We start from the raw sequence: 25,961 nt of genomic DNA on the forward strand, positions 1-25,961 counted from the left end.
CAGAGTCTTCATTAATGACAGAAACCAATAAATGTTGTGATGTAACCCCCAAATTGAGGGACACTCTTCAGGATCAGTTCAATTGAACCAACAGTAAAATTAGGGTTCTTCAAACCCTGTGGTTTGGTGTAGGGCTGTTTTGAATGGTTCTAGGGTTTAGAAATGGGATAAAGTGAGTTCGGTTATGGCTTAGAATCTATGATTTGTTGAATTTCATATCTGAACCTTGCTGTGATTTTAAATTTAGAATTGAAATCCAAGTCTAGGGTTTAGGAAAATTAGGGTTTCCTTATTCTAGGGTTTCTAGGGGATGGCTAGGTTCAGGGTTATGGTCGAAGGTAGAGGAGGGGTAGGGGATGATGAATCCAAAAGGAAATTGAATTCAGGTGAAGGGTTTGAGAGATTTAGGTAGACGGCTAGGGTTTCTATGGCTTGGCGAAGAAGATAAAGTGCGGAAGTTTTATGGGTTTTGAGAAGAAACTAGGGATGGGAATGGGGGTTGAAGTTAAGGAAAGGGGAGGGGTGATTGTGCTAAAAGGTATTGGATGGTAGAATGGGAAACCTAGGGGGGCTGATGAGGATGAGTTACTTCGAGCTCCTGAGGGTGAGGAATCCGTTGTTTCGGGATAAACTGGATATGTTAGTTCGGCCTCGGCTTCAGGGCTTGACAGTGCCTCTTTAGCCTTCCTAAAGCATCTAGCATTGGCCTAGTCCCACAGCGACCACCCTTTCGTAGACGAGTAGACAACACACGTTTTGTGCTGAAGCGAAGCGCTCAACCAAGAGGGCACGCGCGACCTAGGATTCTATTTTATCATCAATCCAATCACTGTTCACGTTTTTTCTTTTTCTTATCAATGAATTGATCTCTTTACTTGTACGACTTAGATGTCTCGTATTTCTCGAAAAAGTGATTTGGCTGATGGGATTTGGTTTGATACTTGTGAGATCGATGATATTGATGAGATTGATATTCAAATATTTCTTCTTGGAACGTATTAGGATTTGGGAAGAACTAAGGGCCAGAAATGATATAATACAAACTGAAGGAACTAGAAGAGCTAGGGGCAGACCTAAGATAACCTTGAGAGAAGTTGTGAGACAGGATATGCGTGGCTTAGGCCTTGTATCTAGCATGGTCTCAAACAGAATTGATTGGAGGGCAAGAATCCATGTAGCGGACCCGATTTAGGTGGGACAAGGCTTATTGTTGTTGTTGTTGTTGTTTTATGGCTGCCGCAAGGGAGAAGAAAGAGGGGAGGTGAAGAAAGGGGGCTGTGATGGGGCTGGGGTTTAGGGAATGGAGAAATTTGGGTTAGGGGGAAAGAAGTCTGCGATGATGGTGGGGGTTTTTTTTTTTTTTTTTTTTTGGGGGGGGGGGGGGAGTTGGGGAGTACTTATTAAGGGGGAAGAGAGGTCGAAGAACTTTAGCAAAATCAGACAACACAAGCAGGCACAGGCTTCCTGGTTGGAAACCCTGCGATTCCAACAATTCTCCTTCAAAGACAAGTTTATTCAATCATTCATCAAGCCGTCTTCTTTACAAGCAAAGGGCTATATTTATAGCCTTATGTGAAAGATTCATACTAGGACTCAATTTTAGAAAGGGATCATTTAAATTACATAACATGAGTAGGACTAGTTTGCCAATAGAACTTGGATTACAACGAAAGGAATCCCTCTCTAAGTAGGACTCCTAACTTGACCAAAACAGAAGTAGAGTTGGACTCCTAACATGCTGATTCCAACTAACCCTAATTGGACTGGTTGAGGGCAGCCCGAATTACCAAAATACCCCTTTATGCGATTTACCAACAGGGCTGTAGGGTACAGGGCAGCAACTCTAGGCCCTGTTTCGGTCCTTGGGCAAACAGGGCCTTGGGCTGGCACTAGGTCTGGTTCACATCACATTGTTTAACAGGTTATCAGATTTGAAAAAGGAAAAGAGAAAAACTGACATGTGCTGCTTAAAAGAGAAGTATAGGAACTGACTTATTTTGATGTCTATGATAGAGAGAGAGAAGAACAATCAGGAATCCCCTAGATCCACTTTTGAATCATCATAAGTGCTAGTGTACTGCTACCTGAACTGGTGTATGCCAGAAGATGAGCTTGTGATGGGATTGCAGATGTAGGAATAGAACCAAACTGAACGAGACCTGAGAACTTGATGCGGTAAAACTGATCTCTTCCTTGACGGATCGTTCTTACCAAAACCATCTTGTTACAAATGCGAAGAACCATTAGTTTCCCATCAAATTGTAGCCACAGCATCCCTACACAAATCCCTCCCCTGGTCCATCCTGTACACCAAATCCCCTCTCAAACCCTATGCTTGACTCCCTAAGATCAATTTCACTAGAACTCCAAAAAGTTGATCTCTATTATAGCTCCATAGCCATCAGTTTTCATAATTTGACTACAGCCAGCCTCCACACTGCTTGTCACTCGACGACCATTACAGCCATACGTTCTAATATTCCATCTGATGTTACCAGCCAAGGACAGCCCAAGAAGGGCCGAAAGAGGGCCCAGACCCACCCTCGTTTTGAAGCAAGCCTTGTGGGGGGGGGGGGGGACCAACAAAAGGGTATTTTTGTCATTCTTCCACCCCCGAATCGAGTCTTAAGTTGCTGGAATAAATCCAGTTATTCTTCTAGGGTGCTTTTCTATGTTTTCTTTGTTATTTGGAGTCCCAGTTTGAAAGTTATTTGAGAGTTTTAGTTTGAGTGGAAGTTAGTTGGTGGTGATAAGATTTTTTATCTGAAAGGGTTCTTATCTTTTAGAGTTTGTTTTTATTTGAAAGTTGGTTATTTGAGTCCTTGTTTAGCAAGTAATTGAAGTTAGTTGATTTCTTAGAAGAGTTAAGTAGGAGTCTAGTCCTTTCAATAAATACCAATCGGCAATCCAGCTTGTTTTGATGAATAAAGTTTGAGTTTGAAGAATTGGCTTTGACAGAAAGACGCGGGATCCCGAGTTGGTGACCTGCGGCTGGGTAACAGTGTTTCATTGATTTAATTCATCTTCTTCTTCTTCAAGCATTCAAGCAGCAGTTCTGGCAAGCCTCCTCAGTTTACAAGTAAGTACAGAAGCTCCCCACCCCTTCCTCCCATCCCCTGGGCCATCGCGTCCCTATCCTGGCCCCTTTCCCCCTCTGCCTCACACTTGCAAGCCCCCCAAACCCTCCTGCTACCCCACCGCACCTTTCCAAATTCTGCACGTTGTCTTCTTTAAGAAATTCTGAAGAATTTTTACTTCCATAACCCTAAGTTCTGAAATTCAGTTCTGAACCACCCTCTACAGCAGAGTTTTAGAGCTTCAAGAGTCCCCTAAAACTCTAGGTTAGCCTCCTTACTTTGCTGGAAATCCTGGGCAACCCTAAGCATATAGGGAAATTACCTGACTACCCTAGCCCTGTATCCAGGGTTACATCACCATCGAAGTCCAGATACCCCAAAATTTTAATTTCATTCCAATCCCTAATTCTGAAGAAACCTACTTCCCACTATCGGAACTTGAGCAAATTTGGGTAAAAAACCCTTCCCCTGTCCCTACACTCGATCCATATCCTGACCCTAACAGCCTGCTATAAAACCTAAATTCCCAATTGTCAATGTTTTCTTAAATTCCACCTAATTGTTTTTTCCGGAGCTGGTTCTTTTGGGATCCTGTTTCTTTGGTCTTCCCACCAAAGACCACATCAGAGTGGTTTTAGGGCATGGAAGAATCTTCCTTGGAAGAGTTGATGGAGGCACTCCAAATGATGTCAATAATCACAATGCTGCCATGACTGTACTATAGCTTCATTCAGCTAAGCTAAAGCTGTGGTAAAGGCTATTAGTAATCGAATGCAAGCAGTAGAAAAATCCCATCCATCTAAAGGTAGGAACCTTCCATAGATAGTGATCAATACCAAATACAGTCCCACTTTTCCTTATTTTTAAAACCTGAAAGCCAAGCCCTAATTTGCTGGAAATTCAAATTCAGCATTCATACCATAATCCAACCTTCATTGCTAGATTCCCTGTCACTCACTTGACTAAACCCAACAATCAAACCATAACCCAATCGAACTTGGCTGGTTTATGTCTGGTCCTGGTTTATTGGCCCAAGGTTGATCCCTTTCAATTTATGGCTACATCATATAATAGCACTAAGTTGTAGATGAACTTGCTCCTCAGCTTTGTATTCTTGACACAACTCACGAGGTAGAAACTTTCCTAAATTTCTAAATTGAGAATCAAGAAATCTGATAGAAACATTCTAGGGTATTTCCCCCCTCCTTTTGTGGGTGAATTATAAACTTTCTAGAGTTTCTAAAACCATAGTAAAAAATTCATTTACCAAATGGGAACAATCCAAGTTAGTGACTCAATATGGAGTCATGGACTCAATTTAACCTAAATGTTTTAGAAAACTGAGAATCAAACTTAAATCTTCTAGAAGTCTTAAAATCAAATTTAGAAATTGACACACTTGGACTTAAATTTATGATCTTTGGGCTTATTTTGTTTGCCCGTTATAATAGAATACTCAAGAAGTAGGAACCAAGGTTTTTCAAAGCGACAAAGCGATCAAGGCAATGGTGGGCTTCTAAGGAGCAAAGGCGCCAACAAGGCGATGACTGAGTGGTCAAAGCGTTCTGTTGTTAATTTTTAGGCGGTCAAGGCATTCTAGTGTTAATTTTTTTGATATTTGATCAAAATATCAAAAGTTACATAAAATTCGTAGCGTTTAAGTATGAAACATTTTGTAAACTTAATGAAAAGTTCATTCATATGATTATTATTTAACATTGAAGATGAACATAGTCATTAACTACATCAAAGTCATCAATCAAACTTCAAAGTTTATCAATCAGACATAGACGACATAACCCTAACACTCTTGTTTGATGATTAGCATTGAGATTGAAGAAATTAGTAGTAACCGTACAAGAACCATTCCTATATTTGAGTCTTAACAACTACCGTAAGTTGCAGTTGTTGGAGAAAAAATAAATAAAAATAAACCTCGCTTGAGAAGCTGTGGCTACTGGAGGTGGTTGGCGATGGTAGGGGTGTTCACTGGCTCGCTGTAGAGCAAGGAAGAAATATCGGTTGTAACCTGGATTTTGACCTAAGGAAAGTGCGAGATTTTCAGGTTTCAACCGAAATTTTGGCCGAAACCAGTTATTTTTTCCCTGAAGTTTTGACCTTCTGTTTTGAGCCTTACATGGACTTAAAATGATCTGGATTCTTGAATCCTACCTATTTCAAGCATAATAAACACAATGAATTTACTAGTTTACCGAAAAAACCGTTGAAAATGTATTATTCAAGTATATAGTATATATAAAAAGAACTGAGAATATTACCAAGTACAAGTCTGCCTAATACATGTCTCCATCTTCCATCTACACCCCATATAAATGACAATACACGTCCCATGATGTTTGCTCCATATAGTTGCCAACGTAGTCGACAACTATAGCTCTGCATGTGGCCTCATCCACATGCCTAAGATGTTATGATGGTGGGAAGTTGGGAATCTTTGGATAAGGAACTGGTTCAACCGCAGATGGAAGGGCTGGTGGTGGCTATGGTATAGAGTGGAAGTTCTACTCAACAAATGAAGAAACACCCTGGTTGTTGGCAGGGGCAGGGACACCATAAGCTCCCTAATGATAATAAGGTTCCAGTGGCTGACTTCGATAGGTGATAGTGGGAGGGACACCATAAGGTCCATAACCATAAGCTCCATAAGTGGACCAAGTATAATCAATATTCTTTACAACAGTATTATATAAGGACTTTGCGGGCCTATGCCATCCGGATCCTCTGGAGGTGGAGTCTCTAGAATCATCTATGCTCATTGATCTTATAGAGCCCACTAAGGTGTCGGCATCAACCGGATAGTAAAACCCATATGATGGCGTGTCCTCTAAGCCATATCTGTGCTGTCTTCCCTTCCCCTTCCTTGAATATGTCGACGAAACATTATTGCTTCGAGATGCAACTCCATTATGGTCTGAATCCTATGTCGCTTGAGTGAATTGACTCTCACTTATGAATCTCGATGGTCGTCCTACCCTTCCTTGACTCTCATGTACTGGTGGTGGTGGTTTGTCCCTAGAATCAGTTGATTCCTGATCATGAGGTCCAACACCCTTCTCATCCCCTCCATCATCATCATCATCGTTGTCATCATCCTAGTCGTCATCGGGGGATGCCTGAGTCGCATCATCCTCAGTGTCGGACCAAATAATGAAATCCTCACTTTGGCTAGATGCACTAGGGTGTGTCATGAAGGGACGGGCGGGCGCTGCATGTGCACTCCCCTCCTGGGCAATGAAGTTCGCCACATCAACCCTATCTCCTTTGCAATTTGTTTACTAGGACGACCTCCCTCCTCATCCAGCGAGGGCTCTCCAATATCCTTGATCCAGTCAACTATTGGGTTATCATCATCATCCATCTCAAATATGTTGGCCAACTCAATTCCATTACTCTCTCTGTCCATCCCCTGTCTATTATGAATCCTCCCTCTGTCTCATATTATAGTGTAAGTAGACTAGGTTCTTTAGACGCTTGACACCCAATTGGTTGCGCCTCTTTGAGTGGATGAGGCCGAAGATGCTCCAATTTCACTCACAACCAGTAACAAAACGTCTGGGAGAGCACTTTGCATGCAATCGTATTCAAGTGGGGTGAGTCATGTCCAAATTGTAACCATCATTCAGCTTAAACAAACATAAATTCCAAGTCATTTCAATACTTAAGTAACTAACTTAAAGATAGAATATAATTAATTAAATATATAATGAATTAACTTACCCTCAGGGGTAGATTCCCATCCTGGTATGGCCACAGAACGACCGAAGCTCCAAGTGGCATCCCTAAATTCCTTCATCTAAAATATAAAGAAAAAAAAATAATGACTAGGTTAATACTTAATAACTGATTATAAAACTATGAATTATGAATATCAAATCACAATCTCACCTTCATAAGGATGATTGCTTATTTAGATGGATCCGGTTCTAACCTCTCCACTACAGTTTGGATGGCATCTATCAAATCTTGCCTCATCCCAAGCATGTCTTTGTAATGGTTCTTGGGATTTAGATAGTATGCTTTGTAAGAAAAAACAAAAATAAAAGGGAATAGTCAATGCTTAATAGTGTGATAATATAATGAAAATTAAATTGATTCCTAGACTTAACAACTCACTAGCCTTATGTAGTGGATGCTGCAACATAGACTCTCATCTAATTTGGATAATGTTGAGGATTTTCTTGTTGCCCTGTGGTTAGACATGAACAACTTGTTGCTTCATCTTATTTACCATAGTCCATATATGTGGTAGAGTAGGTCTTCTTTGCTGATCTACCATCTTCACATATGCACCACAGGCTCAAGCATCTTCACCACTGTCCTCAAATTATTCTAGAAACTGTCGTCGAGTATGATCAACTATGCTCTCCTTCCTCTTATGGATGAAGAACCCTCCTGTTAAACCACCTGCTTTGATGCAAACATGCTCCTAAAGCCTGTCTTCCTACTCTTAAAGCTCTGCAGTGCTATCCAATTGGTAGCAAATCTGGTTATGCCTGGCCTCACTAAGTCACCTTAACACTTGTCCCTCATCATCTTTAATGCATAGGTGTGGTTATAGATGAAGGTGCTAACTTGTTGGGCTTGCTCCACAGTCTTCTTCACAAGCTTGTCCTTTCTTTTGTCCTTTAGCATTAGGTCAATGCAGTGAACAACACATGAAGTCCAAAAGAGCCTATATCTGTCCATTAAGGCATCAATATAAAGTCATAAGATGTATATGTAATGTAAGATGTATTTAAAAATTAAATTAGTACTAAAAGTAGAAGCAAGTTTTGATACCGGAGTTCTTGCATCATCTTCATCCTAGCTCTCTTGTAGTTGGAGCCATTATAAGTCACGAATTGGATCACATTCTCCACTGCAACCTCCTTCACCCCTTGCTTCAATAATTTGTAAATGTATTTTTCATCTTTCTTCTCACTGGATGCATCTATTGACTTGAGGAACACTGTCCTCCCATCACAATTCAACATGAAATTGATGATCGATTGTCTAGTGGTACCAGTCCAACCATCACAATCACTACATAATGAGTCCACATGGGCTTTAACCCATTAATGTACTCATTCAAGTGCTCTTTATGCTTAGGCAAATAGAAATTATATATCTCATTTGGGGTGTGCCCCTGTACACCACTCCTAGCTCGGCCTATCTCCTCAATCATATTGCTATGGTAAAGCCCTTGGGTTGTATGTGCTGGAATTCTATGATAGATAACCCATTTGGAGAAAGCTATCCCCCCTTTCTCCTTCACACTTCCCCACAAGTGCTTAAACTTTATTTGCTTTTGCTCAGGTCTCCTAAATAGGGCTAGATCATTACGATGAATCTCAAGTTCCAAATTTGTAGCATGTGCTAATGAAGCTCGACTCCTTGTTGGGGCCCATGGGATAGGAACCTCCTCCCTCGCACTTTGACTCCTCCTCATAGGGACCTGGGAGTTGCGTGTGTCTCCCATACCTGTTGGCTCTCTAGAGGACCCATAACCCATAGCCCTCTGCTGTCTCCTCATGTCGTCAACCCTCGCCTGCTCCCTACTCATCATCATCGCCCTCCTGATATGTGCGGACTCTGGGTCAGGGTCACATCCATACTCTTTTTGCTCCTCTGGATTATAATTCTGCTCTCTTGGCTCTGGAGGGTCATCTAGGCATTCATCCTTGAGGGGCCTCTTATCTGTTTCTTGTAATAATTGTACTCACTCTTCTTCCTATCGGCTGTCAGTGGCTTCCTGTGTTGTCAAGCTATGTTTGACGTCTTTCAAAGAGAGTGCCTAATACAAAAAATACACTAAGTATCTTAAAAAACATTAAAATAAGCTAAAAAATTGACATACATGTTACTATAAATAATCTCCTATTTTTAAATATATAACAGAATTTAATTAGTATTTTTTTAATATTTAAATATTTTTCAAACAATTGAAATTAATAATTAGCAACAAAAAATCTGATTCAGCACCATCACAGCATAGATGAAGTGATGATGTCACACATTCATCAATTTGAAGCTCATACATGAGTGTATACATGTGTATTTTAGGAATATACATATTTTAGAAGATAATTTTTAAATACAGAAAAATAAAAAAGTAGTAGCAATATGCAAAAATTGATTTTTACTTCACATAATCATAGGTCAACACTCTAGACTAAACATATGTTAATTTGAAAGCTATCTAAGTTGATTTGAGTCATAAACAAAACAAAAATAAAGGAGAACTTTGTTAGCTCACCTTATTTGATTCTCAAAACCCAACAATGGAAGAACAACAATTGAGAAGGAATGCAAAGGAGTTGCTAAAATGATGTGAACTAGGGGTAGAATCCAAGAGAAAGGAGATTTTTTTCTCAAATAGTGTCGAAATCTACAATGGCAAAAGGGCTCGAAAATTTCCCAGGTTCCACTAAAAAAAGTTGATTTTTGTAACAGGGAATGTATTGTTTCAGTTGGTACCAAAATTTCGTGTCGTTTCGTACCATTTCGGTCGAAATGATACATTCCAACGATTTTTTTTGCATTTTGTCTCGATTTCAAAATATTCTATAATTTTGCTTGAAATCTCAACAATTTCAAGCGAAAAATTTTCCATGCTATAGAGTTGGTGACCACGTATCTTGAGTCTCATAGCGTGAGAGTTAAAAAAAAAAAAGAGCATCACAACTCACCTTTGGTTGCTGGAGAAGAAGAATGGCACGTGAGAATTGAGAAGAAGAAGCTGCGGCTGTCGGAGGTGGTTGGTATAGGTAGTCGTTGGCTTGCTGTAGAGTCGGGGACCAAGTATTCTGAGTCTTGGAGAGTTAGAGTTTCAAGAGGGAAAAAAGAAAAGAAAAAAAAAAAAAAAAGAGAAAGAAAAAGAAAAGGCATCACAACTCACCTTCGGTTGCCGGAGATGAAGAATGGTGTCGGAGATGAAGGAAACCTGCCGGCGATGAGGGAAAACGATGAAGAAATTCTGTGGACTCCTTTGGTTGAATGTTGTCTTTGTGAGGATGAAAACGATTTGCGAAATAGGAGTTTAGGTTTCTTAAAGTTATTATTTCTTTTTTAAATTTGTGATTCTATGTAGCAATTATAAAGAATTGTAGTATACTTTTGACCAATTGAATCTTACAGATTGGAATCAAATGGACTGAGAAACATCAGCCTTTCGATTGGACTCTTTATATGAAAAAAAAAATAACATTAAAGCTGACGCTTGGCTGCCAAAGGCGTCCGCTTTATTGTATTCTCTTAAAGCGACTAACGCCCAACACTACTGGCACCATCCGGACGCTTAAGCGACACTTTGACAACTATGGTATGAGCTGCGAAGTCCATGATCCTCTATCCTATTGAGAACTTAAATTAAGTCTAACTTGAATTAATCCTGAATAGCTGGTGCTGGTGAACCCAAAAAACTTAACTGAACCCAATACAACTGGTCTCTGTTATTAATTTTTTTGTTTGGGTGAATAGAAAAAATTCCTTAAAGATAAGAAGGGTGGGGGGGGGGGAAGAGAACAACAAGAAACAGAAGGACATTGTCCTAACAAAACTAACAAGGGCAAGTGAACAAACAAGAACAAGGAACTTGGCACTAAGGCCGAGAATGAAGAGCGAAGACAGACTCGAAACTATTTTTCCTTTTCTTCTTCTTCTTTTTCTTGGAAGACTGGAGATCAACAGTGTAGTCTTTGGCTAGGTGATGGCGTCCTTTAGTGGAGTGAATACTTTTCCTGCAACCTGAAGAGGAGCAGAAGGGGTTTCGGATTCCGAAGTACCCCCAAGCTCACTAACACGCGTCAAATGGGGTCAAGGGTAGAGGGGAAGGGTTAAGCTCAGAAGAGGGGAAGCAAAGGATTGGTCTGAGGTCGGGTGGAGGGATGGATCAGGAAGGATAGGGGACATGCTACTATGCTAGAGGTGGGCCCAAAAAGGGCCCCAACAGAAGGGAAAAGAGGGTAGGAAATAGGCTTAGCAGGGTTGCCCAAAAGAAGAGGGTGTGCAGGGAGATAGGTTTTGCCCGGAAGAATCTAAGGGTGGGGGGAGATATGGGTTGAGCCCTGCCCAAGAGAGAGGAGGTCAAGAGAGAGACAAGTTTGAGGATGGTGGTCCACTCAGTTAGAAAGAGAAAAGGAGAGAGAGATTTTGTTGGCTCCGGGTGGTCCACACCAACGGAAGACTGAGGTCAAGGGTGGGCTGAAGATGGAAAGATTGGGAATGGGTGAAAAGATATTGTAGGTTGCAAAAGGGTTAGCATAGCACGTAAGGGGAATGCCTGGGGGTGAGGCGATATCTCACAAAAGTGGTATGAGGAATCTAATAGTCCACAATGCTTCTTCAGTTAGTAAAAAGTCATGGGGGAGTGGCCAAAACCTTTACTTGTGTGAACTTAAAATAAAAAAGACTCAACAAGGAACAAAGCATACCAGCTAATACTCTTCAGCCACTGGCTGCTTTTGGGAAGTCCCTAGGTGAAACTTTAAAAACAAAGACCAAACTGATGAGGGAAACTGCACTGATCGACTAGCCTATTTTGGCGTCCCAAATTATGAAACCGAACTCTAAATCCAAACTGATGGAACTTATGAGTAGTAATCCAGTCTTAAGCGACTAAGCAATCATAAAATAAAGGAATTAATCTTTCTTCTAAAACTAACCCATTATTTGTAGATATCATGGTTGAACTAGAACTGAAACCATAGGTTCAGTTGAAACAGCAGACTGGTTCAGAGTATGAACCAGAGGACCAGAGTACACTGTTGTATGCAAGCTATTGCATGTGCTTCTCTCTCTTCTTTTATAACTTTTGAATACTTTTTCACTTTCAAATATTTTGTTGCTTCCATTTTTGGTGTCTCCTTTTCTTTTTTCTGGAAGCCAAAGCATTACATGTCTGTACCTTTTGTAACAGAAGAAATTTAACTAGAGAATTGTTACATGTTGTTCTTTTTACGTCTGACAGGTGCCACAATCTATTGCACCAGAAGTTGCCCATCAAAGTTCAAGGTGTTATCAATTCTCCCATTCAAGACCATTGGAAGGCCAATTTAGCAAACTGTGAGTGATCAAACTTACATGCTGAACAGGTTCACACTGAGAATTTCCCTCTTATAAACAGTCTTGTAATATCTATTCAACTAATTCATCCATATTGAACTCTGTCCCTCAAATAATGTAATACATGAGGTGGATTTTCACCCCCCACACCAACCCCCTTCCCTTCCCTCCCAACACCCCCTCCCCAAAAAAAAAATAAAAAAAAGGAAAGAAAGAAAGAAAGAAAGAAAAGGACCTAAAATTTACTGTGTTGGCAATAAGAAAAGTTACTCTGCCGTCATCACATCTGTGAAGTCATTGCTGCAAGTGAAAAAACTCAAAAAGTGTGCAAGTGTGTATGACTTCGTGTGTTGACATTAATGCTTATTCTATTTTACATGAGGGCCTTCTTTATGTGGTATGAACAGACTTTGTTTTGCATTCTTCACTCACTCTTGTAGTATAATTTGAACATGGGAAGACTTCATCTTGTCTTTAGTGAGCTAATTTCAGAGTTAGGCCGCTGATCCATGTTAGTTATGTCTTGGCTGCACGTGAATACTTGTGCTATTTAAATCCAAAAGGTAATTCAATCATAGTTGTCAAGGCGTCGCCTTGGCGTCCTGGCGGGTTTCTAAGGCCTGAGGTGATGGTCGCCTCAGGCAAAGTTCATAAGGCGGGTGCCTCAGAGATGAGGCGTCTCTGAGTTGTCACCTCAGACGACTCGGACGCCGTATTGCACTGGGCGATCGCCTTATTGGGGGTTTAGAATTGTAAATTATTTGATTCCAAATCAAAGGTGAAATTTAATTTGAAATGTAGATTCTAATCGGAAAGAATCTAATGGGTGAGTTGTTATATAGGTGTTACGTATTATTACATATTATCATTTGTAACATTAAATTAATTTAAAAAAAAAGAAAAGGAAAAACGAGATTATTGAAATCGATCAAAACTCAATCTCAACCCTAACCTCTCTCTCTCTCTCTCTCTCTCTCTCTCTCTCTCTCTCTCTCAGTCTCTCTCTCGCTCTCTGCTACTCTCCCTCTGCAACTCTCTTCATCTCCGACTCCGACAGCAACCACCGGCGACACCAGTGACATCGGCAACAACTAGCGTCATCACCGGCGATAGCCAGTGTCACCGACGACAGCCTTTGAAGGATTTGGAGTCTTGGACTCGTGCGGCTCTGTTTCTTCTTCTTTCTTCTGCAACTCCACCGTATCTCAGCCTTCTTCTTTCTTCTGCAACTCCTCCGGCGGTTGCAGGCTTGCAGCGAGTCACTTCCGGTCACTCTGGTCTCCATCTCAGGCGACGGTAAGTCGCTGAATACTTTTTTTTTTCTTTCTTACTTCTGGTCACTCTACTCTTACTTCTGCTTCTTTTTTTTCTTCTTTTTCTTCTTTTTCCCTCCCTCATAGGCTCATACGAAGGCCACTGTAGTTGCAGCGATCAAATTGCAGCGGCGTCGGTCACCATCTCAGGCGACGGTATGTCACCGGATTTTTTTTTCTTCCTGCGATAGTAAGATAGTTACAACTTGCTTTTTTTCTTCTTTTTTTTTGGTTTGGTTGTTGCATACTGCTTGGTGTATGACTGTATTAACACTGACTCACTGTATGTTGCTTTTTTTTCCTTTCTTCCTGCGATTTGCTCCCAAGCATGAATTTTTCAGAAGCTTGGTTGATGCACCATGTGCAAACCATTTGTTTTCAGCATCAAACAGTTGAGATTGATGCTTTGTTTCCATCAGCTTTGCTTCGATCAGTAAACCTTCTTCTTTACAGGCTCCCCTGGTTCACCCTTGCATGATTGCTTCTGCTTTACCTGAAACCCAAAACAAAAACACAAATTAACTTCCAGATTAATTCATACCAACATTTCTAAACATATATAATTTGATGATCACATTAGAAACTAACCTCTGCAACAGGCTCCCCTGGTCACTCAATATCCTGTATTCTGAATTTCTGATTTGCTTGTGATGGATCCTTCTATTAACAATTGCATCGGCTGATCAGCTTCATCACCATGTACAGTAATTTTTTTAGTCATCATCTTCATCTTATATTTTCTGATTTTTCAGAATAGAAGCTTGGTATCATTATCAATTTCATTATTTAGGACCTATTATGTGTGGTTTGTAGTATGTTGGATGACTTGAGGTAGGCTAAATGGCTAATATTAGTTTTTTTTTTTTATATATAAGATATGTTTATAATGAATTAGTGTATGAGATGTACACTAAAACGCCTCGACCGCCTCAAAAGCGCCTCGGAGGGCGCCTCATTGACTCATCGCCCCAACTAGCTAAAACCGCCTCGCATCGCCTCGTCGCCGTGACAACTATGAATTTCAATATTTGATTGGAGTTTGATGATCGGGTAAATCATTAGATCCAAAACTGCATTGCTGGTAGGCTACTCTCAATTTCTGGTTGGATAGTCTCGATCAGATTATTTCTCCAGTCTTCCTACATCTGCTGGTGTGGCATCTTTGCCTTTCCTAGTTGCAACATCAAGAGCTTTAGCTGAAAAGGCCATGACTTCCTTAAATTCCTCCACCCTATCAGCTGGGCAACTGAAGAGGGCTTATGTATTTACCAAATTCGTGACTACAATATTGCAGGTCTCCTAAAGCTTATCTAGGAGAGCTCTTCCAAGTACGACTCTTTCAGGGTCAATTGCGTTTATTCCTGCCTTCTCAAACCTGACTCCTTTTAGACTACCCTCCTTCCCTGCAACCCTTCTAGGGTCTGGTGCAAGCTTATTAGCTTTTGCCTCTCACCCTGTCCGCAACATCTGTCATCGCTGATGAATCTGCCACCTCTTGCTGGCTTGGTTCGTCGCAGCCCCTTGGCCTCTTTTATAACCATGGTTCAAGTTTTGGTGAGATTTTTCTGAAACCTGAAACCTTGGTTTCTGAAAATGTGCTTGGAAATTGAATAGTCTTGTGTTTTTGTCTAGATTTCGACATAAACCAACCTGTTTCAAGTGTTTCGACCATTTCTGTCCATTCCATGTGTTATATTCACCAGTTTTGGTCAAGCTTCCAAAGTGGTTTTTTGAATTTAAACCTTCATTTTTCACCCAAACCCCTCCCTAATTTGTGATTCTTCCTCCCATTTGCTGGATTAAGGTGGATTACAGCTCATTTGAAGAAAGGTATGTATGTTCTTCACTTCTTCCCCAAATCTTAAATTTTTGATAGTTTTTTTGGATGAATAAATAATCATATTAAAAGAAAAGGAAGCAAGAGAACAAGGTCTTTAAGGAGAAGACCTGAAAGAGGAACAAAGACCCCAAGAGACAACAATAAGCCTGTTCCTTGGGGTATCATCAACAGGGGGTGGGGAATAGCTACCAGTACATGTTAATTCTTGTTCAAATCAATATATGTTTATTTTAGGGGCCTAATCAATGAAGCCATGTAGTTCAAATTTGATTTTAGAATAGTCCTAGTGTTTGTTTAATTTTCTGGTTTAAAAAGTTGATGCCCATGTAGTTAAAAATAAATAAATACTATTTATGCATGACAGATGACATTGAATCTAATACATGTGAGATACCATCACTCAACATTGAATCCAATATATGTGAGACGCCATCCACCAAGGAACTCATCATGGAACTAAGCGGAGATCTTGGCAAAAGTTTATTTTTCCTTATTTAGTTTGTGGTTATCATGTTGTTGTCATGAAATGTTGATTTTATCACACATTTAAAGTGTGTTGATTAAAATTTACAACTCCTTGTATTTGTCGGAACAGATTGTGTCTGCCAATTAGTAGGATATGACTGCGTACTCTTTGTTGATCTTTTATGCAAGATAGTTCATTCATTGTGTTTAAATAAGGTGTATGCAAAAACCAAGGTCAAAACACAGGCAAATTAAGGCAAGAACCAGGCAAGAATTTTCCCGGGAAAGTTACCTGCTTTCCGCCCATCTCCCCAAGATTTCGGTCGTATCACTGAGATTTTGGACCTTGTCTATAACCACCTTGGGCCTCGTGTGGTGCACACCTCGGGCATTCCCAAGCATACCCGGGTGGCCTCCATCTATGAAGGACAATGGGTTCCTCCTTCCCCACCTCCTTTCTATTACCTTGAGCTTGATAAAAATAAATGACCATTAGGTGGGGATGTTTGGTCAGCTTTCTTTAGGATGTATTTGATAAAATTTAGTTTGGGTTAATCTTTGTTTTCGATTGAAGTGGAGGAAAAAAACCTTTTAGTATAGAACAAAGAACCACCACTGAGACATTCAGTGATTGTGCATGTTGTTCAATGTTTGTTTTTTGACTGGACCTGATTCAAAAGACAGAAGGGGAATCAAAGAAGAAAGCACATGCAAAAGCAAGTTTCCATTGTGCTGTCTGTTGAACAATGTGACAACGCTTTAATGAATTCATTTGTGTTATTTTATTTGCACCGTCTCCTTACACATGCTTTAAAACTGTTTCTTATAGATCTATAAATATGCCGCGCCCAAAGGAGGAAACACTATTAAGGCATTCAATTTTGGGCCCAAATGGGCTCCGTGGGCAGTGGCAACCACCTATTACTAAGCAATTGGTATGGCATATTTCAGATTACATTCCTTATTTTTGGTCAAGAAATGCCACTGATTTTCACATGTGATGTAGGTTCAATATCCAAGCAATTTAGACTTAACTCCGATCGAGATCCCAAGGTTTGATTTCTATCAATATGTTATATGTCTGAATGATTTCCTATGGTTCATGTATTTCTCCGTACATAGATGGCTTTCTATGATTAGTCTTTAGGTCCCTTAGATCTTTGGGTTGGGGTAAGGTTGCTCCAATGATTTGATCAACAGCTTTGTAAAACATTTTGTGATGCAATACTGTGATCAGAATGGATTTAAGCTCTTTGCAACTTCTTTGGACTCTTTACTATGGACTAATGGTACTAGATATTCAATCCCAATATAAAAGGGTAAGTTGGATTGTGGGCACTTTAAGTTCTATAGTTCACAATTCAAGTAGTTTCTGAAGCTATTCTAAAGAAAATCACAGGACATGGTCCTAGTTATCCTACAATTACAAATGTAAATTGCTTTAATAGGAATATAAACATAAACATCTCCAGACATTTGGCCCTCACCAGACTCCTGCTAAACGTTGGGAGCCTTGTGCACTGAGTATTGCCTTTTATAAACAAAAACATCTAACAGTTGAGTCACCATTGGTGATCTACACTGTATCCATTCTCTGGTATGACCTATTCTACACAATGTTTAGTGCCAGATCTCGTAATTGAAGTAAAAGTTTAAAAGCTTTACTCATGTTCATTATAGCATCAATAATAAGACCTCACCAGACATGCTTTCAGGGCCATCCTCCTGCTCTATAGTGGAGGATGCTGTGTGCCTGTACTGACAATTAGGACATGCTCTGGCTCCAGTTCTCTATCTCCTTTCTCTACTCCTAAGTTAAGATGAACTGATGAAATATGCTGAATTTTGTTTATAAAAGGACGGAAGTAATGGAACTTGGCTTGTTGGTCCATGCTTTTCTGGATCCTGCCTTATCACCTTTGATTTTGGAATAATAGTTTCGTTTTATACTAATATTTTAATGGAAAACAGCCTGGAGCATCCTGTGAAAGATGAAGTTATGATCCAAAAAGACAGTAATTCATTGATTAAAAAGTCTACTTTGGGAGCAGTCCTTTTTGATGACCACCAATCAGTTCAGGATGTGGAACCTCCTTCCTTGATTTCCTTGGACACAGTACAAACTCCTGGTCATACTGACATTGTCAGACAGCCTTCTCCTCCACCTGTTCTTGCAGATGTACAAGATCTGATTCCCATCTCATCTCCTCAAATCCCTGAGTTTGGTTGTGCGGTAGAGAACTCCTTACAAGATGAACTGGCTCGCTCCAAATCACCACTCGAGTTGCACATTGTGAGATTCTTGATAACCTTTGTGTTTGTGTGTTGCTGTTCTTATTATGATATTTTTGGCAAGTATGGTGTGGTTGTGAGGAGTATCTTTTGTAAGATGTTTTATTTTTGAGAAATTTCCTTTGCAGATGACTTCTTAATTGCCTATTACATGTTATAAGAAGTGAAATATTGCTCTGATTTCTAAGTTTATTTCTCTTTCCAGTCAACAACGATGATGGAAGACTTCATGAGGTTAGCAAAGTCCAACACTCAAAAGAACTTGGAAACCTGTGGTGTTCTTGCTGGCTCCCTTGTAAGTGTGAAACACTGTGCTGTTTTTGTATTTAGTGAATACTCAAACTGAATGCCTAGAATACCTAAATTACTTTTCTCTTTGCAGAAGAATAGAAAGTTTTATATCACCGCTCTCATAATCCCAAAGCAAGAGTCAACATCAGATTCGGTAACATTTCTGCAAAGCCATTTTTCCTATCCATTTGATAAATGAAATTCTCTAGGTTTTTGTCTTGATGAAAAAGTATTTATTCTTGTCAGTGTCAGACTACAAATGAAGAGGAAATATTTGATGTACAAGATAAGCAGTCCTTGTTCCCCCTGGGGTGGATTCACGTGAGTATCACAGACAAGTGTTGTCTATTTTACATTGGAAAAAATTAAATTAAATTTCTATCTGTACACTTTTCCCATATAACCTCACATTACTACTTGGTTTTGCATTTTTTTTCAAGATCTCCTCTTTGATCTGGTAATAGGATATAGCATTTGATGTTGTTCAGAAGCTTTACATGTGTTTGCCACTAGGTATTTTACGGACACGATAAATAGAACGAATGATGTTGTTATACTGAACAAATTTCCTTGAGCAATTCTTTTTGGTCTGTCCGTTCCACATTCTGCAATTGTAGCTTCCAATTTGGACTCGTTTCTATTGACATATTTTATCTTTTCTCAGATAATCATGTATTATTTCATCTTTTGTGGCTTTCTCACTCACTATATCCTTTTGTTCTCCTTCTTTTTATTCATTTTACCTATTACCAAAGATGTCCCTCTTTTATTTTCTCCTTGTCCTGAATTGGCCCTGCCTTTTGTTATATTCTTAAATTTTCTTTGCTTCCTACTTTACCCTCCCACCAATTCATTGTTTATTTCTAATTCTGCTTTTCCAGAATTACATTATTGCCATTGTATTAGATAGTTCAACTTAATTATAATTCTGCCATTTCCTTTTTAAATTTTCATGAATTTCAAGTTTGTCATTACTTTTATGAAATTTTGTTTTTACTGTTTTGCCATTCTTCCATTTTCACGTGAGTATTCCACTGTTTTCCCTTCACCAAGGTTTAAAGTGTTGCGTATGTAATGTATCGGTCAGGTGATTTTAAGAGACGTTTCATTTTGTATCGTAACATAAATACATATAGACAGGTGCATAATTGGATGGGATAATTAAAATAGGCATCAAAATGGTCTAATTTGAACAATAAACTATATATATAGCTAATAAATAGTCATTCCATCATGCATAGACTGTTGAAACAAACAATTTTATATATTTAACATAATCCCTTTTTTTTTTTTTTTTTTTCCAATTTCAATTTCAAATTCTCAATATTTTGTTTTGCTGGTATGTGTGGGTGTGGGTGTGAGTGTGAGTTTGTCTTTTCCTACCCTACTCCCCCGCTATGTGATAGAGCCTGAGGAAGTGAGGGTAAAGGTATAAGACTGAGGGGGTGAGGGATAGACAAAGGAATGGGATTGGTAATTAGGAGGTTAGTTTTGTCATACCCTGCATTCATTCATTCATGGCTTATATACGTCTATAGGGCTTACAATTTCATCATTCTCTGTAACCTGATTGAGCTCCCAATTTGAGCTTTGCATTTGTCATTCCCTAACAACCTTGTCTCCCAACTAACAATATTCCCCTTTCATAATGCGTAATCCCTTAAAATGGGTGGAGCCTGTATCTTCTTGGTGGTCCTGCGAGTACCCTCTGCTGCTCCCTCATTTCCAGGTGGCATACAAGCTTGAGCCACCTGCATCCTCTGTGGCATTCTCAAGGCCATTAAGTGTTGTATCATTGCCGGCGCCAAAAAGACAAACCTTGTCCTCAAGGTTCAAGTTAGGGAAGCAGTCCTGCATGGCGGCAACGTTGACCCAGGTGCATCCTTGAGGGGCTTATCTTGCCATTGCATGAACACCTGTTCCATCCGTTGCCCTGTTCGAATTAAGTGCCGTTGTTTGAGAATTGCAGCTGGCGGAGGCACGACTGGTAGAGATTCCTGGGGCATGGTTTTAGCACAAGTATTTGAAAAACATGGTGTATATGTGGGGGGTTGGTAGTTCCAGTTTGTATGCGACCTTGCTGATGCCCTGCACTATGTGAAAGGGCCTAAAATACCTCTTCCTCACATTATGGTTTAAGTGCTGTGCTGCGATGGTTTAATGCTAAGGCTGTAGCTTCACCCAGACCAAATTGCCAACAGCATACTCCCTATCCTTCTGATGCTTATGCACCTGGGCTTTTGTACCAGTTTGGGTGCAATGCGAAGTGAGTTTGAGGCTCATGCAGGACAACCAGCTAGGACCAATTCAAACCCACCATTGGATGCCAGTTCAAACCAGCCAACTAGTCAAAATAGAAGGTCCCCTTGCTCCACAATTTTGACTAGTCAACCGGGACTGCCACAATAGGAGAAAACATGAAGAAAGAAGGTCAAAACACTGTTCACATCACTATTCACATGAACAGTGTCACAATCCTTTATTTGGTATATTATGAATGTTCCATAAAAAATTGTGGGGCCCAAAATCAGATTGCATGTAGACTTTTGTTAGAAAACAAACTTTAAACAACCAAAACAGTAGCTGAACTTAAAAGAAAAGAGAGAAGAAGAAGAAAGGGAAGAGAGGTGAAGAACCAGCAGAGAAGACCTGCGATTCTAGCTAGAGTCTAGAATTGCAGGATGCCTATATTTATAGTTTTCAAGAGATCTAATACAGCTTGAGTGGCAAGAAAACTGTCCTCTAGAAAAGGAATTAAAAAATATAGCTTAAAGACAAAACTTACTAATTTTTTAACTCCTAAAATCTGTCCAAAATAGAAAGTTCTGAAAATAGACACTAGCACCAAAATAGAAAGTGATGAAAAAAGGCAGCTGCTGCCAAGGCTTGTGCACCAAGGCAGCAGCCTTGGAGTCTCTGCACAATTCTCAAAAACTTTATTCTTGGGAGATTTAGGACGTTAGTTTAGTTTCTATTTCGGTAGTTTCTATATTAGTTATTTATGCATGTGGCTGAAATGTAAAGCCTGGTAGTTTCTAATTTCAATTAGTTTTTGTTCCCATAAGATTCTATTGTCACTACTTACTAGGATATTAATTTCTATTTTTAGTATACTAAGTTTCTAGTTCTTGAAAAGCTTTAGCCAAGCTATAAATAGGCCTTATATTGCAATAAAAAAGAGGACTTTTGGAGAAAAGAAAAATATGAATTGAAGCTTTAGCACTGAGCGTTTGCAGCCCCCCTTTGGTTCTTATGACCTGTGAGTATTCTTCTCCTTCTTCCTCTTCTTCAAGACTGATTCTTCTAAGATTTCCTCTTCTTCCCCCTATCTTCTTTACCCTTGTTTCTTCTCTATGCTGTCCCCCAATAGAGGCGAGTCACCACCTAATCACGAGTTTGCAATTCGTGAGATGCGGCCTTTAGCATTTGCTCCCTGAAATGTATTTAACATTAGTGGGAGGTGGTCTTCCATATAGGGCCTCAAATGGTGTCATCCTTCTTGTTGAACGATAACTGGTATTATACCAAAGCTCAGCCCACCCAAGATATTTTGTGATTTCGTGTAATGCTGTGGTTTAGACACAACTGAGGACTGAAGGTACCTTTCAAGACTGCGGTTAAGTACCTCGGTTTGGCCATCCATTTGGCGGTGGTACGATGAACTGAGAGCAAGTATAATTTCCTAAACGCGGATCAATTCCTTCCAAAAGTTACTAACAAACAGAGGATCTCTGTCACTGATGATACAACGTGGGAGGCCATGCAAATGAACAATTTTAGCTTCGAAGATCTTGGACACTTTGGAATTGGTGAAGCAATGGAGAAAAACGGAGAAATGGCCATAGTTGGTCAGTCTGTCTACCATCACCCTGATTGCCAATTTGCCATTAAATGTGGGAAGACCTGTGATGGAGGCAATCTAGACTTCTTCAAATGTGGCTTCTGGAGAAGGCTGTCAAGCGTAGTGGTAGTATGCTTCACCTATTGGCAAACTGCACATTGACCTACATACTTCTTCACATCCTTCTTTGTTCCCCGCCAGATATACTAATAGTGACATGTTTATGGGTTTGCAAATAGCCAATGACCTCCAATGGGAGTGTCGTGAAACTCCTTCAGAAACTACTTCTTAAGCACAGAGTTAGAAGGCAACATCAGTCGGTGGTTGTAATAAATAAGTCCATCTCGGTATGAGTAGGTAGGATACTCGTGGAGTTTCTGTATTTTGGTGCACAATTGCTGCATCTCCATAGAAGCTACTCTCTCCTTCTACAACTCATCAAGGAATTCCTGTTGGGGACCTGGGGTGAAGAGACAATATATTAGTGGAGTGAAGTTTTAAGCATGCAAGATAACACATTTGCTGCATTATTGTGCTTCCCTGTTTGGTATTCAATATCAAAACTGTAGGCCAAGAACTTTGTAAGCCAATGATATTTTTTAGGGGTTTGAACCACTTGCTTGGAGAGGTCTCTAAGACTCTTCTGATCCGTTTTAATCATGAACTTCCTCTCAAACAAATATTGCCTCCATTTTGGGTATAGCTTGCGTGATAGCATACATTTCACGCCCATATGTTAAAGAAGCTTGGAGGTGAGGTGATAACTTGTGGCTTTAGTATCCAATGGGGTCTCCTCCTTGGGAGAGCACTACCCTTGTTCCTCTTCCTAAGGCATCTGCTTTAATAGTGAAGGGAAGGTCAAAGTCTGGTGATCCAAGAATAGGGGCTTGGGCTAGTTTTGGAATAGTTATGGAAGCCTATTGGGCTGGTTCGGCCCATTCAAATTCACCCTTGCGTAATAAGTTTGTCAACGATGCAACTATTTTGGCATAACCCTTGATGAAGCGTCTATAATACCTAGTGAGCTCTAGAAAACCCCGTACTTCCCTTTCTTTAGGGGCTTCGGTCATGCAAGCATTGAATTGATTTTACTGGGATCAACCGAAAGGCCATGGGCTAAAACTATATGGCCCTAGTATTCTATAGAGGTTCTGTTGAAGGAACACTTGGACTTCGTGGCATATAAATGATGGACCTGTAAAGTGCTGAAGACCTCCTTCAGATGCTGAATATGAATGGGCCAAGACGGGCTGTAGACTTGCACACAAGGAAAAAATATCGATTGAAATGGAGATTTCGACTTGAAACCAAATACTTTTTATCGACTCTTGAAAAGTCAATTTCGAGCATAAAAAATGCACTCAAATTGATTTGGATTTTTGCATACTACCTATTTCAAGCATAATAAACACTATAGAACTACTAGTTTACTAAAATAGAATAGAATAGATGTTATGACGGTGGGAATAGTCTATTCTATTCAAGCCTCATCCACATGCATAAGATTCCCTGACGGTGGGAAGTTGTGAATCCCCAAAAGAACTGGTGGTGGTGGGCCTTGTGGCTGTGGAATAGTGTGGAAGATCTGCTCAACAAATGAAAGAGCACCCTGGCTCTCAAGAGAAGGATAAGGATACTGATAAGGTCCCAGTGGCTGACTCCGATAATTTATAGTGGGAGGGACACCATAAGCTCTATAGGATGCTCCATAACCATAAGGCTCCACTAGTGGCTGACTGGCTTGACTCGGAATCTGATAGTCAGGAGGGACACCATATGGTCCATAACCATAAGTCGACTCGGTAGAACCAATACTCTCCACATCACTATCATATGAGGACTCTGCAGGCCTATGTCATCCGGATCTTCTGCAGGTGGAGGAGTCTCTAGCATCATCAATGCTCATCGATCTCATAGATCCCATCAAGCTCTCGGCATCGGGTGGACGGACGGTAGGACCCATATGATGGTGTGTCCTCTGTGCTATAGCTGCGTTGTCTCCCCTTCCCCTTCCTCGAATATGTAGAGGAAACATTTTGGCCTCGAGATGCAGTTCCAGTATGGTCTGAAACTTGTGTCGCGTGGGTGAATTGACTCTCGCCTGTGAATCTTGGTGGTCGTCCTCCCCACCCTTGACTCTCACTTGGTGGTGGTGATGGTCTGTTCCTAGGATCAGCTGAATCCTGATCACGAGGTCCCACACCCTTCTCATCCCCTCCATCATCACCGCCATCGCCATCATCACCGCCATCGTCATCATCACCACCATCGTCGTCGCCGGAGGCCTGAGTCACCTCATCCTCAGTATCGGACTAGAGAATCAAATCCTCACTCTGGGTGGATGCACTAGGGTTTGGCACGAAGGGACGGGCGGGCTTTGCATGTGCCCTCCCCTCCTGGGCCATGAAGTCCTCCACATCAGCCCCTATCTCCTTTGCAATCGTCTTACTGGGACAACCTCCCTCCTCATCTAGCAATGCCTCTCCACCGTCCCTGATTCAGTCAACTACTGGGTTATCATCATCATCCATCTCAAATATGTCGGCCAACTCGATATTGGTACTCTCTCTGTCCATCCCCTGTCTAATATGATCCTCTTTCAGTGTCATATTATAGTGTATGTAGACAAGGTCCTCTAGACGCCTCACACCCAATCGGTTGCGCCTCTTCGAGTGAATGAGACTGAAGGTGCTCCAGTTTCGCTCACAACCAGTGGCAGAACATGTTTGGGAGAGCACTTTGCTTGCAATCCTACTCAAGTGGTGTGAATCACGTCCAAATTGCAACCACCACTTAGCTGCAAAAAACATAGACTCCAAGTCATTTTAATACTTAAATAACTAAATTAAAGATAGAATATAATAATTAAATGTATAATGAAATAAATAAATGAATGAACTTAACCACATGGGCGGTTTCTTGTCCCGATACGGCCACAACATGATTGAAGCTCCCAGTGGCATCCCTAAAAGCCTTTATCTAATATATAAAGAGAAAAAACAATAACTAGTTACTAGGTTAATGACTTAGTATAAAACTATAAATTGTGAATATCAAATGATTCAAATCACTATCTCACCTCCATAAGGATGACTGCTTGTTTAGCTGAATTCGGTTCGAACTTCTCCACTACAGTTTTAACAACATCCATCAAATCTTGCTCATCCCAAGATTGTCCTTGTAATGGTACTTGGGATTTAAATAGTATGCTGTGTAAGAAAAAATATGTCATAAAAGGGAATAGTTAATGCTTAATAGTGTGATAACATAATGAAAATTAAATTAAATTAAATACTAGACTTAACAACTCACCAGCCTTATGCAGTGGATGTTGCAACATAGACTCCCATCTAATGTTGATGATTTGAAGGACTTTTTTGTTGCCGTGTGGGTGGACCTGAGCAACTTGCTGCTTCATCCTCTCTACTGCAGCAAATATGTGTGCCTAGAGTAGGTTTTTTCTGCTGATCTACCATCCTCAACACATTCACCACAGGCTCAAGCATCTTCACCACTGTCCTTACATTGTGCCAGAAAGTCTCATCGAATATGGTCAACTGTGCTCTCCTTCCTCCCACTGATGAAGAACCCTCCCAGTTAAACCACTCTTCTGATGCAAACATACTCCTAAGGCCAGTCTTCCTACTCTCAAAGCTCTGCAGTGCTATACTTAGTAGCAAATCTGGTTATGCCTTACCTCACTAACTCACCCTGACACTTGTCCCTTATCATCCTTAATGCATAGGTGTGGTTATATATGATGGTGCTAACATATCGAG

At 40.4% G+C, this 25,961-nt stretch overlaps 1 protein-coding gene across 2 annotated transcripts in view; it reads left to right on the forward strand.

Annotated features, from left to right (window-relative positions):
• AMSH1 (associated molecule with the SH3 domain of STAM 1) overlaps positions 1-25,961 on the forward strand; it is a 57,435-nt gene that overhangs the window by 14,251 nt on the left and 17,223 nt on the right. For both annotated transcript variants that reach the window (XM_089139444.1, XM_089139445.1), the window contains exons 5-11: positions 12,046-12,140; positions 16,588-16,693; positions 16,765-16,811; positions 17,730-18,051; positions 18,256-18,345; positions 18,433-18,495; positions 18,588-18,662. In XM_089139444.1, coding sequence (XP_088995570.1) covers positions 12,046-12,140; positions 16,588-16,693; positions 16,765-16,811; positions 17,730-18,051; positions 18,256-18,345; positions 18,433-18,495; positions 18,588-18,662 — 798 coding nt within the window. The remainder of the gene's footprint in view (positions 1-12,045; positions 12,141-16,587; positions 16,694-16,764; positions 16,812-17,729; positions 18,052-18,255; positions 18,346-18,432; positions 18,496-18,587; positions 18,663-25,961) is intronic.

Source organism: Hakea prostrata, chromosome 11 (assembly GCF_041222555.1).
Source record: "Hakea prostrata isolate BN-2017 chromosome 11, UWA_Hpros_2, whole genome shotgun sequence".
Lineage (NCBI taxonomy): Eukaryota > Viridiplantae > Streptophyta > Magnoliopsida > Proteales > Proteaceae > Hakea > Hakea prostrata.